The 15,531-nt window shown below is 32.4% G+C and overlaps 1 protein-coding gene across 1 annotated transcript; it reads right to left on the bottom strand.

Annotated features, from left to right (window-relative positions):
• Positions 1–8,425: 8,425 nt before the first annotated feature.
• Positions 8,426–10,644, bottom strand: LOC127720641 (BTB/POZ domain-containing protein 2-like). Its single transcript, XM_052227351.1, has 2 exons — positions 10,383–10,644; positions 8,426–9,928 (listed from the first exon to the last, which is right to left on the bottom strand). The coding sequence occupies exons 1-2, from the start codon at positions 10,637–10,639 to the stop codon at positions 8,896–8,898; spliced, it is 1,290 nt and encodes a 429-aa protein (XP_052083311.1). The 5' UTR covers positions 10,640–10,644; the 3' UTR covers positions 8,426–8,895.
• Positions 10,645–15,531: the final 4,887 nt, after the last annotated feature.

Raw genomic sequence — 15,531 nt, 5'->3', positions numbered from 1 at the left:
AAGTTAACCGTCCCTTACGACAACTGTTAACATTATATTTTTAAAATCATTCCATGAACCACTATAAAATTATAAAATGAATATAGTCATTATAATTATAATTAATTCAATTAGTCCCTTTGGTTGTTTGCTAATGTCTGCATTGAAACGTTATGATCAAACGTCATGTTTAGTTCTCGTCACGCCGTTCACAGGGTTTGCAACAGCAAAGTCCAGATCGGTGTTTTCTTGTTTTATGCTGATATTGCTTTAAAAAACATAAAGAGATTTGTAGCACTGAAGATATATTTTGTATAGGATCATAGTTATTCTCAATTTCGTATATATTGACTCAATCTAAAAATGATTCTATGAAACTTCACTTAAACATTCAGCATTTGATATATGTAAAAAGTCAGCAAAACACCCGTTGTGTGAATAATACTTATGGGTAAAATAACTACATCTTATGACTGGAACAAACAATTTAGGGTATGATACATTGTAGAATATGTTAGAAAGTTTGCCACAGGAGTTTTAAACGTCCAGAGAGTGTTGCAATTTGCCAACAGAGACTTCATTGTTTTTAATGCGAATTTCATTGATGTCAATCAGGTACCAATTAGAGTTTAAAACGTTTACGCATTTACCTACTCAGAAGCAACACTTCAACACGAATATGTTTTATAACAAATGGAGATGACATTGACTATTCAGCAAGCAAAGTCATTAATGGCAGCCAGTATATCTGTATCCATATCAGCATTAACCTCCCATCGTATATTTTGACTTTCAATGTAGATATACCCACGGGTAGTAACCTCGTCATATCGAGAAGCGTTTAGTACAGTGATTTTGTCATAGTTTGGTTAAGATGAACATGGTTGTGTTAAGTTACTTCCCCGAACAATTGCCTCAGTTCTATTCAAACGAGCAAATAAAAAGCAAATAAGATGTTTGAATTTGCATTGTTAGTCAAACGATCTACATTGGAATTGTTGTTTTCAAGAAACTAACGCAGAATAAGCAAACTATCGAAATTGCTATGGTTTGGTTAAGTTATGACATGGTTCGGTTAAGTGTCTAGAAATTCGTCATGGTTTTGATCAAGTTTGTCATGGTTTAGATCCAAATTAATATATATTTGTTTCAGCTCAATATTGATAGTTTGTTTAAAATTGCTTGTAATTAAACGAGGTTACACAATTTACCAACTGACTAAAAAGAAAAAAAGCCTTTTAAACCAAAATTAGATGCTGTAATTGGCAAAACGTACATTAAACAATTTAACTACTCGTGACTTGTCTTTGTATGCAAATCGTACTACTACGAGTGTCTTGTAAAAGAATTAGGAATAAATAAGCACTCATGTAATCCCACATACAAAAACATCATTTGACAAGGATGAGATTTTGGTGATTCATAAGTCCTTAATAGCTTCAATGAACATTACTTTGAGCAGCAAATCGGAGGACATACCTTGTTTGTATTGGATACCTAAGCTTCACAAAATTCCATACAAACAGCCGTACATTGTCAGCTCATCTGCATGTTCGACGAAAGAATTGTCCATTAGATTGACAAAGATTCTTTCTGCAATGAAAGAGGGTTTTCAGAAATACCGTGTAACTGTTTACTCGCGTAGTGGTATTAACCTTATATGGATTTAAAAAAGAACTCTTAAAGAACTTCTGAATAAATGTAAATCTCGATCTTTCTCTGAAATTAGTTCTATCAAAACGTTTAATTTTTCAACCCTGTGTACCACCATTCCCTATGTGTAATTGAAAAATCGTCTAAAAGAAATAATTTAAATCTACAATGCTTTTCAACATAAAAATGGTAGCGCTATACGTTTATTACTTTTGGATACCATACGGCATATTTTGTTAATAGTGAACAAAAAAATAAAACATGCTACACAGAGGAACAAGTGACCAGTATGCTGGAGTTTCTTATTGACAACATATTTGTTGAATTTGGAGGTAGACTTTGTCACCAAATTATCGGTATTTCTTTGAGAGCGAACTGTGCGGCAGCGACGTCTTCTTATCTTCATATTAGTCGGAGTTCCTTCAGACATTTGTAAAAAAACAAGAAAATCAAAGAAGCCATATCATTTAATTTCACATTCATATATATTGTTCTTTCCATTAACAATCCAAACTTTTCTGATTGAATTCCATTAATATATCCCTCAGAACTAGAAATTAAAGAAACAACAGACAAGGCTTCCTCTGCCTCATTTTTAGACTTATACCTCGAATTTGGCATGAGCGGTCATCTTAGTACCAGAATTTATGACAAACAAGACGATTTTAATTTTGAAATTATCAGTTTCTCCAACCTTAGTAGCAATATACCAACTTCTCCTGCATATGGGATATACATTTCCCAACTCATTCGATATTCAAGAGCTTGCAGATGCTACTCAGACTTTGTAAACCGTCACCAGTGTCTGAGCAGAAAGTTGATGAGCCAGTGGTATGTCAAAGAACGTCTCGTCCTTTTTCCAAAAAAGTTCATCGGAAGACCTTGTGGGTAAATATTCCTTTTCAACTTCACAAATAATAAACGATGGTCTTTAAGTATAGATTCTAAGTACTGATTGTCATCTTAATGACGTGTTATGGTACTCTATTTTTTTTGTCTTTGTAAATTATTACTTTAACTGGTTAGTCTATTTTTGGCCCAATCCATTTGACGTGGCTCGGTACTTATACATCCCGTCATTGTGTTATTGTGCTATGGTAAATTTTAGTATTCTTGTCTTTCGTTTTTGCTTATGTGCTTTGTCTATATGCCTTTTTGTTTTTCTTTGTTGAAATATTTGTTTTGTTTTTATAGTGACTAAGATTATAACACAATGTTGCCTGCTGTACCTTTATTTTTTTACATTTTTAACTATTATGTCTGTTTGTTTTGTTCACACATCGTCGTCAATATAATGGAATTTTATGCGACTGTCATACATATGAGAGGTGAAGCTGGCTATAAAACCAGGTTTAATCCACCATTTTCTACAGAAAAAAATGTCTGTACCAAGTCAGGAATATGACAATTGTTATCCGTTCGTTTGATGTGTTTCAGTTTTTGATTTTGCCATTTGATTATTGAATTTCCGTTTAGAATTTACCTCGAAGTCCCGTATTTTTGTTATTTTGCTTTTATAATTTAAATAGTCTCTGCTCTTTTAAACTATCTTTTGAGATAATAATTACAAAAAACAGAAAGCGCTGCTTCTGTTTCACATAGATTATTTGTCCATGATTGACTCTGTCGATGATATCGTGAGCGGCATCACTTGTTCAATTTGTAAAGTTGCAAAACGTATCAGCTTGTCAAAAAGTAATTTTTGTTCTTCTTTTTTTTTCTACCAAACTATATATCTGTTGTTTTATTTTGAACCCGTCTATGATGAATAAAAGGAGATGTGGGGTTATACGCCCATGCTATAGTATCCCAACTACAAAACTAACCAAACGATATCAAGAAGACACAATAAGTCTTCAAACATCCACGAAACAAATAGTTAACGCGTGACGTGGACAACAGTTAAAACTTATTTGTTTTACAAACTATTAGTAAACATAAAAAAAAAAAAAAAAAAATACACACAAGTTCAGAATTCAAATATATGAAAAATCACAATTCCGAATTAGAATGAAGCCGATTTAATGTCCACTTTTATCAATTATTATTACGAACGAATAAAAATGATTATGTTTTTGTAATATTGTATAATACATTGGTTTTCTCATTTAAATTGTTTATACATATAATTTTGTCGGAGCCTTTTATAGCTGGCTAAAAGGTATGGATTTTGTTCATTGTTGAAGGCCGTACGACGACATATAGTTGCTTACATCTACGTCATTTTGGTCTCGGGTGGATAGTTATCTCATTGGCAATCAGACCGCATGTACTTAATAATATATTTAATACTACATTTAATGTGCGTATATATGTCTTTTGTATTCCAAATTAAACGATTTAAAAAAGAGTATTTCAATATATATAATGTCTGTTTATTTTGATCGTTACTCTTCCTGCATTCACGAATAGAATCACATAACTGAACCATGTTCAACATGAAATAAACCATGACACGAATGAACCAAACCATGACACCGAATATTCTGTAATCTCAAATTGTGTGCACTAGGGGCTGTTTTTCGGGAAAATTGACGGCAGTTTTATATCATAACAAAATATGTGATGTAGCAGACAGTAAGCAAACCACTTTTCTTTGTGCATTAGAAACGAATCACAACTTTTAAATTTTGACATACGCAAGCATATTCTGTGTCAAATTGATAACTATATGATACAAATTTTGATGTGATAACATATTAGCTATAAACAAAGATACTTACCAGCTTGAATTTGTTGTCATTAGTTCCTTTAACAAACTATTCGAATGTTTATATTTTGAAACTGTTTGTCAACAAAAACACTTAACACAACCATGTTCATCTTAACCAAACTATGACAAAATCACTGTACTAAACGCTTTTCGATATGACGAGGTTACTACCCGTGATACCAATCATTACCAAAACCAAATAAAGGCAATAGTAGTCTACCGCTATTCAATAGTCATAAATCGATTTAACTGAAACAAATCTGGGTCACAAACCAAAACTAAGGGTATCCCATTAACTATAAGAGGAAAAAACAACAATAGAACATAGTTAAAGCAATTATGGAGACCCCACACATTAAAAAAAACAAACCATGTAAGATTCATACATCAAATCAATTGAGGTTATAACAGTTAACGGAGTAGTAATGTTAACTGCTAAACAAGCACTACAACTGGTGATTATAACCAAATCCCCTAATAACTGGTACAATCAACCTAGAAGGAAAATAAAGCTGATATGTCCATTCCATCGTCCTCCAGATAAAACAAACAAACAAAATGATGATGATGATGATGGATGGCTACTTAACGTCCAGCGGCAAATTGATATGCATATTCAGGACGAGAACATGTTAATGTAATATGAATATTAACTTGCTTTGTACAAGACTAACACACTGAGCCGTCTTTTTAAAGTGCTTATTCACAAGGTAACAGTCCGCAGGAAGACATGTCACCTTATCCGGACACATTCTTCTAAGTCCGAGCCGCCCTGTCTTTGATCTTAATCCCTAATGCCGCGTGTTTAGCGGAGAAGCAGCAAATACCAATTTTAGTCTTTGGTTTGACCGCACCGGTGTTCGAACCCACGACCTCGGAACAAAAAGAAGAACTGTAGATTGCCTAAAATGTGAAGAAAGCACCTTGTATTTTTTGCTTACCACTTACCCCTCCTTTAAAAACCACGGAGAAGAGAGTACCACAAAATTAACTTAATCATTTTCCTCCTACAGAGCAGAGAGAAAAAACACAGTATCATAAAACCAAAGCAATTAACTCACACATTATTAAGACGTTTAGACGTTAAATAAATCAGAATTAAAAAGCACACAAGAAGGCCAGTAAAACTAAAACGATAAAAGGAAAAAAGAGAAAATGATATTTGTAAAAGACTAACACAAAACGTATTAACGAAAATACAATAAAGAAGTCGGCTTTGATTTTTTGACAATTCGGGTCATACATCAAGGACAAAGCAAATATACAAGAATAGCACCTTTCAAAACCAAAATTGGATGGCTCTACAGACACAACAAGAGCAAAGCCGCCATTCAGTCAGTTCCAAAGAAAACTGTAATATTTTTTTTTCCAAAAAAGGAAAAGTCCATATCGCACAATCGATGATATCAAAATCAACATATAAGAAGTTAATAAACTGTTAAAAATAACTTAAACTTCGTACAGCCAATTGTCACGATTCAATACCAACTTTTCTTTACTTTAATTATCAGCAGACTTACTAGCTCAATTTCATTTTGTTGTTCCAAACATCACTGAAAACGGGCGAAGTCCTACAAAATTGGAAAGAAGCACATGTAGTTCTGCTTTCAAAACAAAGACAAAAGGTACTTAACCGTTCAATGGCAGGCAGGCTTTCTTACCTCAGTCACAATGTAAGGTCTTGGGACAAATTGTACATAGCAACACAAAGGCAAGATTTGACAAAAATGAACTTTTTACTAATGCGCAACACGGATTACTTTAAAGATGTAGCGAAATTAAACTTATCATAAACATTTACGACACCGCACAAAAATCTATTAACATTATATCCTCATTTGAGATTTTGAAGAAAATGCTCCCAGGGCGCAGCTTGATACGACCGCAAAGCTCGAACTCTGAACATTTCGGGGAAGTATGGATACAGCATGCAAGCTTGATACAGCTCAGAACTTGGATTGTGATTGAATATTTGACACACTATAGGTTTCTGACACACAATGGATGTGATCTTAGAACTTAAAATTTTTTAATTGGACATTTACCTATAATGGTCCGATATTCTTAATTTGATTCAGCATATCAAAGAACCACACAAATTCAATTTTTGATAAAATTAAACAAAGATTAATTTTGGACCCGTTTGACCTCTATGTGGACCACAAAGATTAATTTTGGACCCGTTCGACCTCTATGTGGACCAAATGGATAAAGAAGCCCAAACTCCAGAAACCTAATTCACGGTTAGATTCAACATAGCAAAGCATCCAAGATATTAAATTTTGTCTAAATTAAACAAAGTTTAAGTTTGGACCCTGATTTGGGCCAACTTAAAAACTGGGTTCAAAATCAAAAATCTAAATACATGTGAAGAATCAGCATATCAAAGAACCCTTATTTTTATTTTTTTGTTAAAACAAACTTTAGTTTAATGTTAGACCCTTTGGATCTTAATGTGAACAAATTTGAAAACCGGGTACAAAAATCAAAAATTTAAGTACACGATAAGATTAATCAAATTACAGAACCTTAAGATTTCAATTTTTTGATGAATTCAAACAAAGTTTAATTTTGAACCCTTTGGACCTCAATGTGGACCAATTAAGAACGGGAATCAAAATTCGAAATCTAAACATACAGTTAGATTCAGCATATTAAAGAACCCCAAAAATTAAACCCCATTGAAATTCGCCAAGAAAAAAAGCATATAAATACAGTATTAGAAAAGTATTATTTATTACCCTTTTCCCTACACTCAAGTTATTGTCTGGAAATTAAATGTCTTCGGACGACGACAACGTCATACCATTATACAACCGCAAAACATTATGCAGTCGTATCAAAATCAAGCAAAAAAAAGATGATTAAAGTGCGTGAAATATTGTGATAATGGTAAACCTTTTGAAGGAATCGGAATGATTCTTTTGCCTTTGCAAAGATACGCATTACTTTCTGAATTGTCAATTGCTCTATGTATGAATGAGAATAAGTTAATAACATATGAACTTGTTTGAGTACATATTTTTAAATCTCGATTGACATTCCTGGAGTAAGACAACTTACCTCAAAAAGGGAAATATAAGATAATTCGAAGTTCTGTCTTACAATAACCCGCAGATTGATCATTCTTAAAAGTTAGTAAACAGTTTCTCGGCAATCATGGGTAAGTGCATAGAGCTGGACATGTTTTGTCAACATCAGATATACTAGGTAGTCTCAATAGGAATCATTCATCTTATTTTTGTACTCATACCGGACATACACGATTGAACGTGATAAAACGAACTTTAACTTAATAGAAATACTTGTTTTGATGCTCTCCATCTTTAACGACGACGACGACGACGACGACGACGACGACAACGTCATACCATTATATAAAAACCGTTTGACAAAGTGCAACATCACCTGGTACTGCACAAGTTACATAAATCCGGCTTCAATCCTGAAACCAACAGATGAATTCGCTCCTTCCTACAAAAAAGATAGCAAAGAGTTATTCTTGAAGTAGCTGTATCGACGCAAGGGCAAATACTCTCTGATGTACACCAAGGCACAATATCTGGGCCGACTGTTACTGGCCAACATCAACAACATGCCAGAGACAGTTTCTTCATTAGAGAAATCAAAAAGTAAGCCGTTGATATCTTTCTCCTTTATTTGTAACTATTACCGACCAAGTGAACAGTGAACCTTAGAAAACATCACTGGAAGACTGATTGCAAATGAGTTTCACACCACAAATGCATTGTAAAAAGAATTATCCTTGATTTTGGACTAAAAATCAAGTCGGTTCGGATTTGGAATGGATTGTTAAAATCTTTATGAATGCTAACCAGAAAGTTGACATGATTTAAAAGTTGAACAAGCATGTCAATCCTGTTAATAACTATGTTGATTCGTTTTAAAGTTAAGCACATTTTTCTAGATGAGTGAACTGGGCAAAAACACTCACAAACTGAATAAAAGTCTGAAGGATTTTAAAGTCATAATTTTGAGTCATTATAAAAAAAAGATGTGGTATGATTGCCAATGAGACAAATCTCCACAATAGAACAATTCATGAAAGAAATTGAACATTAATACAATGAAATATGTAGACAGCTTTCTCACAAGCCAAAAAAAACCCTAACTGTTAATATATAAAAGCATACACTATTAGTCTATTTACAAATCAATAAGCTTTAGAAACATGTGTTTAATCTTAACTCAAATATTTTTGTTTATTCATGAAATCTAAACTTTTCAATTATGTGTACCCCGCATGAATACATGACTGTAAAATCGACAATGTGCTAACCAAGGTAACAAAGGTAGTTTAGGCGACGTGCTTTCTGTGGCAAAAATCAAGGATATAATTCTAAGGTACCAATCACATTATAATTTTTGTTACTATGCAAATCATTATAAAGAATATTTTGGCAATAATGTATTTATTCCGGAACTTTTAGCGATTGTCCCAAAGCTTCCGACAATCCATGAAGTAAAAACAAAATATGAATATTTAACTGTTAATATTTGAAAAGAGAATATAATTTGAAATATTAATGTTATGCTTTGAATTCTATTCCGGCAATTTGACCTTGTCCTATGTTTGTCTCGGTTTCACAAAATGTTGAATTCTCAAATGTTACAATAATATCATCTATTTTGCATTCTGGCTTGCATTGTGTCCCATAATATGTTTTACACTTTATACTGTCTACCATTAGAGTGAAGCCTTTATTCGCATTTATTGTTATAGGTTCTGATAAAAAGATAGTATGCGTTTGATATCTCTGAGGGCAGGTTTCATATTTTTTGTTATGTATTTCGTTTCCATCATTATTTAGAATTTTTACAATAATCCCACTCGTAGAGGAATGTATTTGGTCCGATGGACCGTATAAGATAACAGCTTTCAACTCGATATTTTTATTCACTGTTATCTTCAAAGCGTCATATTTAATACCATTATATGGAGACCATCCACATTGAATAGAACTATGACGTAAAACCTTGTAATCTTTTCCGTAAAATTGTTTTCGAACGAACTTTGCAAAAAAATCATTCTCCCGTCCATAGTGAGAATAAAACACACTTACTATCTCTTCCAAAGTTAGCAAGCCAGAATGAGCTATCTCGTTTGCAAAATATTTTTTATCAACAAGAGGAAAGTTGACCAGATACAACAAGGAACCAGCTCTTTCTCGCATGTTTTCACCAGACCTTTTTTTCCTCTCTGCCTCACATTGATAACCTGCCCACTTTATAAAAAATCGGCAAAGATCAGTTTCGGAACAAGATATGGAATCCAATCTCATAATAGATTCCATGCATGTTTTGGACATTTTCATTGCATTTGGAGATAAAAAGCATTGAACTGCGTTTTTCTGAATATACTGAAGGCTCTTTTGTATGAGAATCTCGAGGTGAAAATGGGTCGCAACGTTTAAGACCACTGGAGCATTTGATGTTTCAACAGAGGATGAAAGCATACTTGAACATTCATTTTTCAATGTTGATAACATATACTTTTCGGCAACATAAAGTACTTCGAAAATATTTTCAAGAGACAGATCAAGTACATCTGAATAAATATATCTGAAAGAAATAAAAGTTTTTGTTTAAATGTGCACAACATGACATTATTAACACTTTAAAATACGTATTGAAATGTTAAACATGTAATTCTGTGTTTAAATTTATTGGAAATCTGAAACTCATCATGCTGATATATTAAACAATTGCTTTAAATGAAATGTGAAACCAAAGTAAATATACCATGTATATAATTTATGGAAAGTCGGACGCGGCCTCGTCTACATAAGACAATCATCAATGGCGCTCATCTCAAAAACTTAACAGGCCAATATTAATAACAAAACTGAAGAGTATTGAAAACTAAAATATAAATCAAAGATTCCACTTAAAGAAGACCTTATGGGGGTCCTCTAGAGTTTGAAAAAAATTGTATATTCTTAAAGAGAGAGGTTTTCTAGAATGCATCGAAGATTCATAGTGCTATCTGCATAAGACTGAAAAAAGTATTTCTTACTTTAACAAAATTTTAAATGTAGCTGAATTAACATCTGGTACTATGACTTCCCCCTTTTCAGGACAAGAACCTTCAAACATAGTATAGAAAACTGGACTCCGACTAGCCAAAATGTACTTGTGCGCTTTGATAATACTTTGATCTGTTCCAACACGGAAAGTGACGTCACACATCATTTCCTTCTCTAACATATATATCATGCATTCTGAGAGTGATTTGCCATCCTGCCAGTCTACTGTATCCCCAGGTTTGGCCATCTAGAAAAAAAGTTACCGGTACCAGTATAACAAATGCATGTACAAATAACTGTATTAGATAAAAATGAACGATTGATCATCGTCTGGCACAAGACATTACAAAAGTAGTGCTAACTTTTAATCTTTTTTTCAAATTATGCTACAGTTATAGATAATGAATAGGGTAATACAATTTGGACATTTTATTGCTGAAAAACAGTTGTGATGTCAATATGATGACATAAACATTTTGATTTCGTCATTTGGACCAAAAAAACAGCCATTTCACACTTTGTATTTAGCAAAATGGAAAAAATGTTTTTTAATGTCAAATATAAAGGAAAACGGAAAAATTGAAAATGTTACATAAAGACTTTTTACTTTTGATAACATGAATCAACTGAAATTAGATACTTAACACAATATCTCATAGTCAAAGTAAAACATCTATCTGACATGTAAATATAACAGTCATTGAAACTGAGATTAGAACAATAATTTACTCATATTCGACCGTGCACAGGCAAATCTTGTTAAAGCGAATTTTACATGAACCTGATTTCATGTGGATTTGACGTATTAGGTCGATTCCCATGAAATTTTCATGTAGAATTAACTCGAATTTATCGTAAGCCAAAATGGCCTGTGAAGTCGAACATTTTTTCTCTTGATTCAATATCTTGTCACAAAAATGAAATAAAGTGTTTAATGGAAATAAGATATTTAATCATGTTAAAATATAAAAAATATATTTAAATATGTTTATAAAAAAGAAATTATAAGAATATTTAAGTAATATAATTGTTAATTTGATGCATTTAATTGTTGGAACTCATGCGACAGTGATAAAAAAGCAACTGGAGACCTTATATTTTGAACTAAACTACATTTTACCGAAACTCCAAAAAAAAATAGTTAAAGACTTCCTATATGAATAATTCCAAATCTACAAATCTACATATTTTCGTCATGGACATTTATAATGATAATATTAGAGCATGACCTCAAACGAGTAACCAAACAAAATCGTTATGAGATAAGAATCATGAACAAATCAAATTGATATATTGATGTTATGGAAAAAGAAAATGAATGTAAATTCCTTCTGAAATACTTTTTACAATGTTCCAAAATTTCTAGAAATCAGGATTCTACTTCGACAATATTGTCTCCCAATTACGCCACAATTTTTTGAATCGAAAAATGGAAGCCAGTTTAGGGGTGACACGCTGTCAATTTATCTCTTGAAAACTGATAAATTTATCCACATAGCATCATGACCATTATTACATGACAGTTGTATTATAAAAACAAATGTATGTACTAGCAATTAAGCATCATGTAATGTACTTTTGCGTCATTTGTCAACTTGAAAGATTGTCTGATCGGTTGTCAGGGTGAATTTCAGAGTTCAAAAACATTTAAAAAAAATATCCAATTACATTTTTCATGGAAGGGAGAGTAAAAATTTTCTGAGGTTTGAGACAAATTACTCTAGATAATACACACGCATTTAAAAGACCAATTTGTAAAGTCGTCAACGGCTTTCTGTTATTTTATATTAAGAATTTGTTTTTCAAACACACCTACTATGTTGTTATGATTCATTAGAAAGGTATTTCGCTTGAACCATATATTTTTTTTTTGGAACCGTAAAATTTTAATGTAGTTATATCAAAATAAAGCCTAAATATATCAAAAACAATATCATCTGAAGCAAGACGGTGTATCAAATGATGTTGCTTTATACGTTTTCAAGACAAAAACAGCCAACTCAAACACGCCTTAACATAAAAAGGTGTACCTGACTTTCTATTTTCGATGAGATTATTGCCTATTTCAAAAAAACAACAACAAAAAACTGTTGCCGGGGGCAGAGATGCAAATTAATGCTTTAACAAGGTTAATCTTTTATCTTTCTGTGGATTTGTTTTTTCGACGGAATTCTCAATAAAAAAGATCCATAGTATTTGCACCTACCAGAATCGACAATTAAGTGAAAATGTTTACAAATATCTCAAGCTCCGTACTTTAAATTAAGTATAAACACGTATATTTGATGTAAACAATAATAAATTAAGCACCTACATTAATCTTTCAAAGTCCATTGAAACAGATGTAAACAATTCAAATATTCTAACTTGTACAAAATAAGGAGATGTGGTATGATTACCGATAAGACAATTGGTAAGTTTTACCTTCTCTAATAAAGACCGAGTTCCTTGTATTGGAAATCTGCCCTAATAAAAGTTGGAACCTGTGATGCAAATGTGTTCATATGCTTAACATGTGTATTTGTATAACCTTTAAGTTTAACTCTTTTCTATGACGACAAAAACAATAACAATCACCATAAAAATGAAAACACGATCACATAAATTGCGACAAAGAAATGTCAACAAATCGAAAACGAAAGTAGATAAGTCATTTGATACCGATAGAGTTATTTATAGCACAATGGAATACAAATAAACTTGTGAAACAACATATATGGTTATACAGTATAAAATCAGAGTATACCTGAGAATTATTGACACAATATATGATCATAAAATACTATAGACTCTACAATTTCTACAGTACCTCTTTTTTCAAATTTTGAATGACCGATGATTGCATTCACATATATTCGAACATTTGTCATTTTTACGCTTCATGATTTACGTTTATGTCCTTAGGTAAAATGATAAAGAAAGTAACCTTATATAATTTTATAATCCCTTGTTCTATGAACGGTGAATACAGTCTAACTAGTATTTCTTTTCACACCAGGAAGGTAAACTGATAAAAAGCCCAGTTGTCTCCCTTGTAAGGAAATCCGGGTCCGTTCCCCTTTACTCAAGTTCGTCCTGTAATGAAGACCGTATATTTGGTAACAATGTTACCTCTTTTATAACTATTGTAAAAAAACACATTAGCATCACTGTATATAGATAACTGATTTATCAAGAAGAGATGACAATTTTTGTTTTTTCTCGTCTTGTACATGTTGTATCGATCTGACCGATTTTCCCACAGAGAAGATGACTCTGTTTTACATAATTTATTATGCATCTATAAAAATATATAGCATTCTTCTGCTTTGCATTTTATGGATCTAGGCAAAACTTAAAATGACAAATTGAATCTTGTTATTTTAATGTAAATGTTTACTTGCTTTACATGTTGATGATTTTATCTTTACGGAATTATTGATATATACCAAATCATTATTACTCATAAACTATTGAAAATTTAGAGTTCAACATAGCCAAATATGAAGGATCATAGATTCAGGTTTTTGGTTCGAACTCATTATGCAGACAGGGGTAAGATAAAAAACGTTGAAACATTTACAATGTAAACCCGGACAAAAATACTGCTTGATCCGGAAAGGTGATTTCTTCATTTTGATTCTTAACTTTAGCATCTAAATGATGCGCATAAAAATATGACAACAATATCTACAGCCATCAAAGATATAAAACAAAATTATAAGAGTCAAAATGAGAAATATGAGTATAAAATATAAAAATAAGAAGATGTGGTATGATTGCCAATGAGACCACTCTCCACAAGAGACCAAATGACGCAGAAATTAACAACTATAGGTCACCGTACGGCCTTCAACAATGAGCAAAGACCATACAGCATAGCTATAAAAGGCCTCGAAATGACAAATGTTAAAAAGACTGTATTATTGTTTGGTATAATTTTGATTTTTGGTCTGTAAATTTAACATAACTATCCTTTTTATTTAATTTAAGTTTTGACCATAATAAAAAGGGAAATGACACAAAGTTATTATTCAAAGTAAAGTGATAATCAATTTGCTGTAGCTTTGTACTTATTCGCCTCGTACAGTAAAACGAACGTTATCTAATCAAGGTTTCTTCTACCATAATGAAGAAATCTGAGTAGCCAATCACAGGCGGCGAACCGAGAGGTAAGTAAGGACAACAGTAGTATACCGCTGTTCAAAAGTCATAAATCGATTGAGAGAAAACAAATCCGGGTTAAAAACTAAAACCGAGGGAAACACATCAACTATAAGAGAAAAACAACAGAACGAAACAAAGTGCAACAAAAAGAAACGCCAACGTACATAGAAATGGACTATTCGATAACAGCTGCCATATTCCTGACTTGGTACAGGACATTTTAAGAAAATATGGTGGGTTTAACCTGGTTTTATGGCTAGCTAAGCCTCCCGCTTATATGGGGACTGTCCAATGCTCTCAACAGTTACAAGGTAAACTGTGTATGCCTTCCATAACTTTCATCTCAATTAAAACATAATTGTTCAAAATACGCGGAATACTGTGTATATGCCTTATAAAATAATATATATACAATAAACTCATCAAAGATACTAGGATTAAAATTGTGTACGTTAGACGCGCGTTTCGTTTACACAAGACTTACCATTGACGCTCGAATAAAAACAATTTTAAAAGGCAAAAAGAAGTAGAAAGTTGAAGAGCACTGAGGACCTAAAATTCCTAAAACACACATAGCAGGAACGGAGATAAAATTGAATATCTTATAAACACCAAAAACATCAAACATTTTTGTTACTTTATGTATTTGACACCTACTTAAAAAGTTGTTATACAACTATGGGACAACGCTTAACACATTTGCATCATGAAACGCAGGATATTTACTGGTTACTAATTAGCTCATATGATATCAACATGACCAAATTATTATTTGGTGTCATGGTACTGTTTGGTGTAATAGAAATGAAATGATATGCGGTATCCATCCATGACAAAAAAAAAATAGTACATGTACATGAAGCCTTCAACGCGGAACAAAGACTCTCACTGCAAGTTTAAGACGCCCGTTTGCAACGATCTGAGCGGAATTGTTAGCAAATTGCTGATCACGACATACTGCTACAATCTAACATGCTGTATACAACTCGAAAC

This window comes from Mytilus californianus, unplaced genomic scaffold (assembly GCF_021869535.1).
Source record: "Mytilus californianus isolate M0D057914Y unplaced genomic scaffold, xbMytCali1.0.p SCAF_11, whole genome shotgun sequence".
In the NCBI taxonomy this organism is placed as follows: Eukaryota; Metazoa; Mollusca; class Bivalvia; order Mytilida; family Mytilidae; genus Mytilus; species Mytilus californianus.
This window is presented reverse-complemented; position numbering and strand designations above follow the sequence as displayed.

Coding starts and splice junctions, on each gene's coding strand:
- LOC127720641 (XM_052227351.1), bottom strand. CDS start 10,639: ATGGCCAAACCTGGGGATACAGTAGACTGGCAGGATGGCAAATCACTC. Junction 9,929..10,382: donor ACATTTAAAATTTTGTTAAA/GTAAGAAATACT, acceptor TATTTCTTTCAG/ATATATTTATTCAGATGTAC.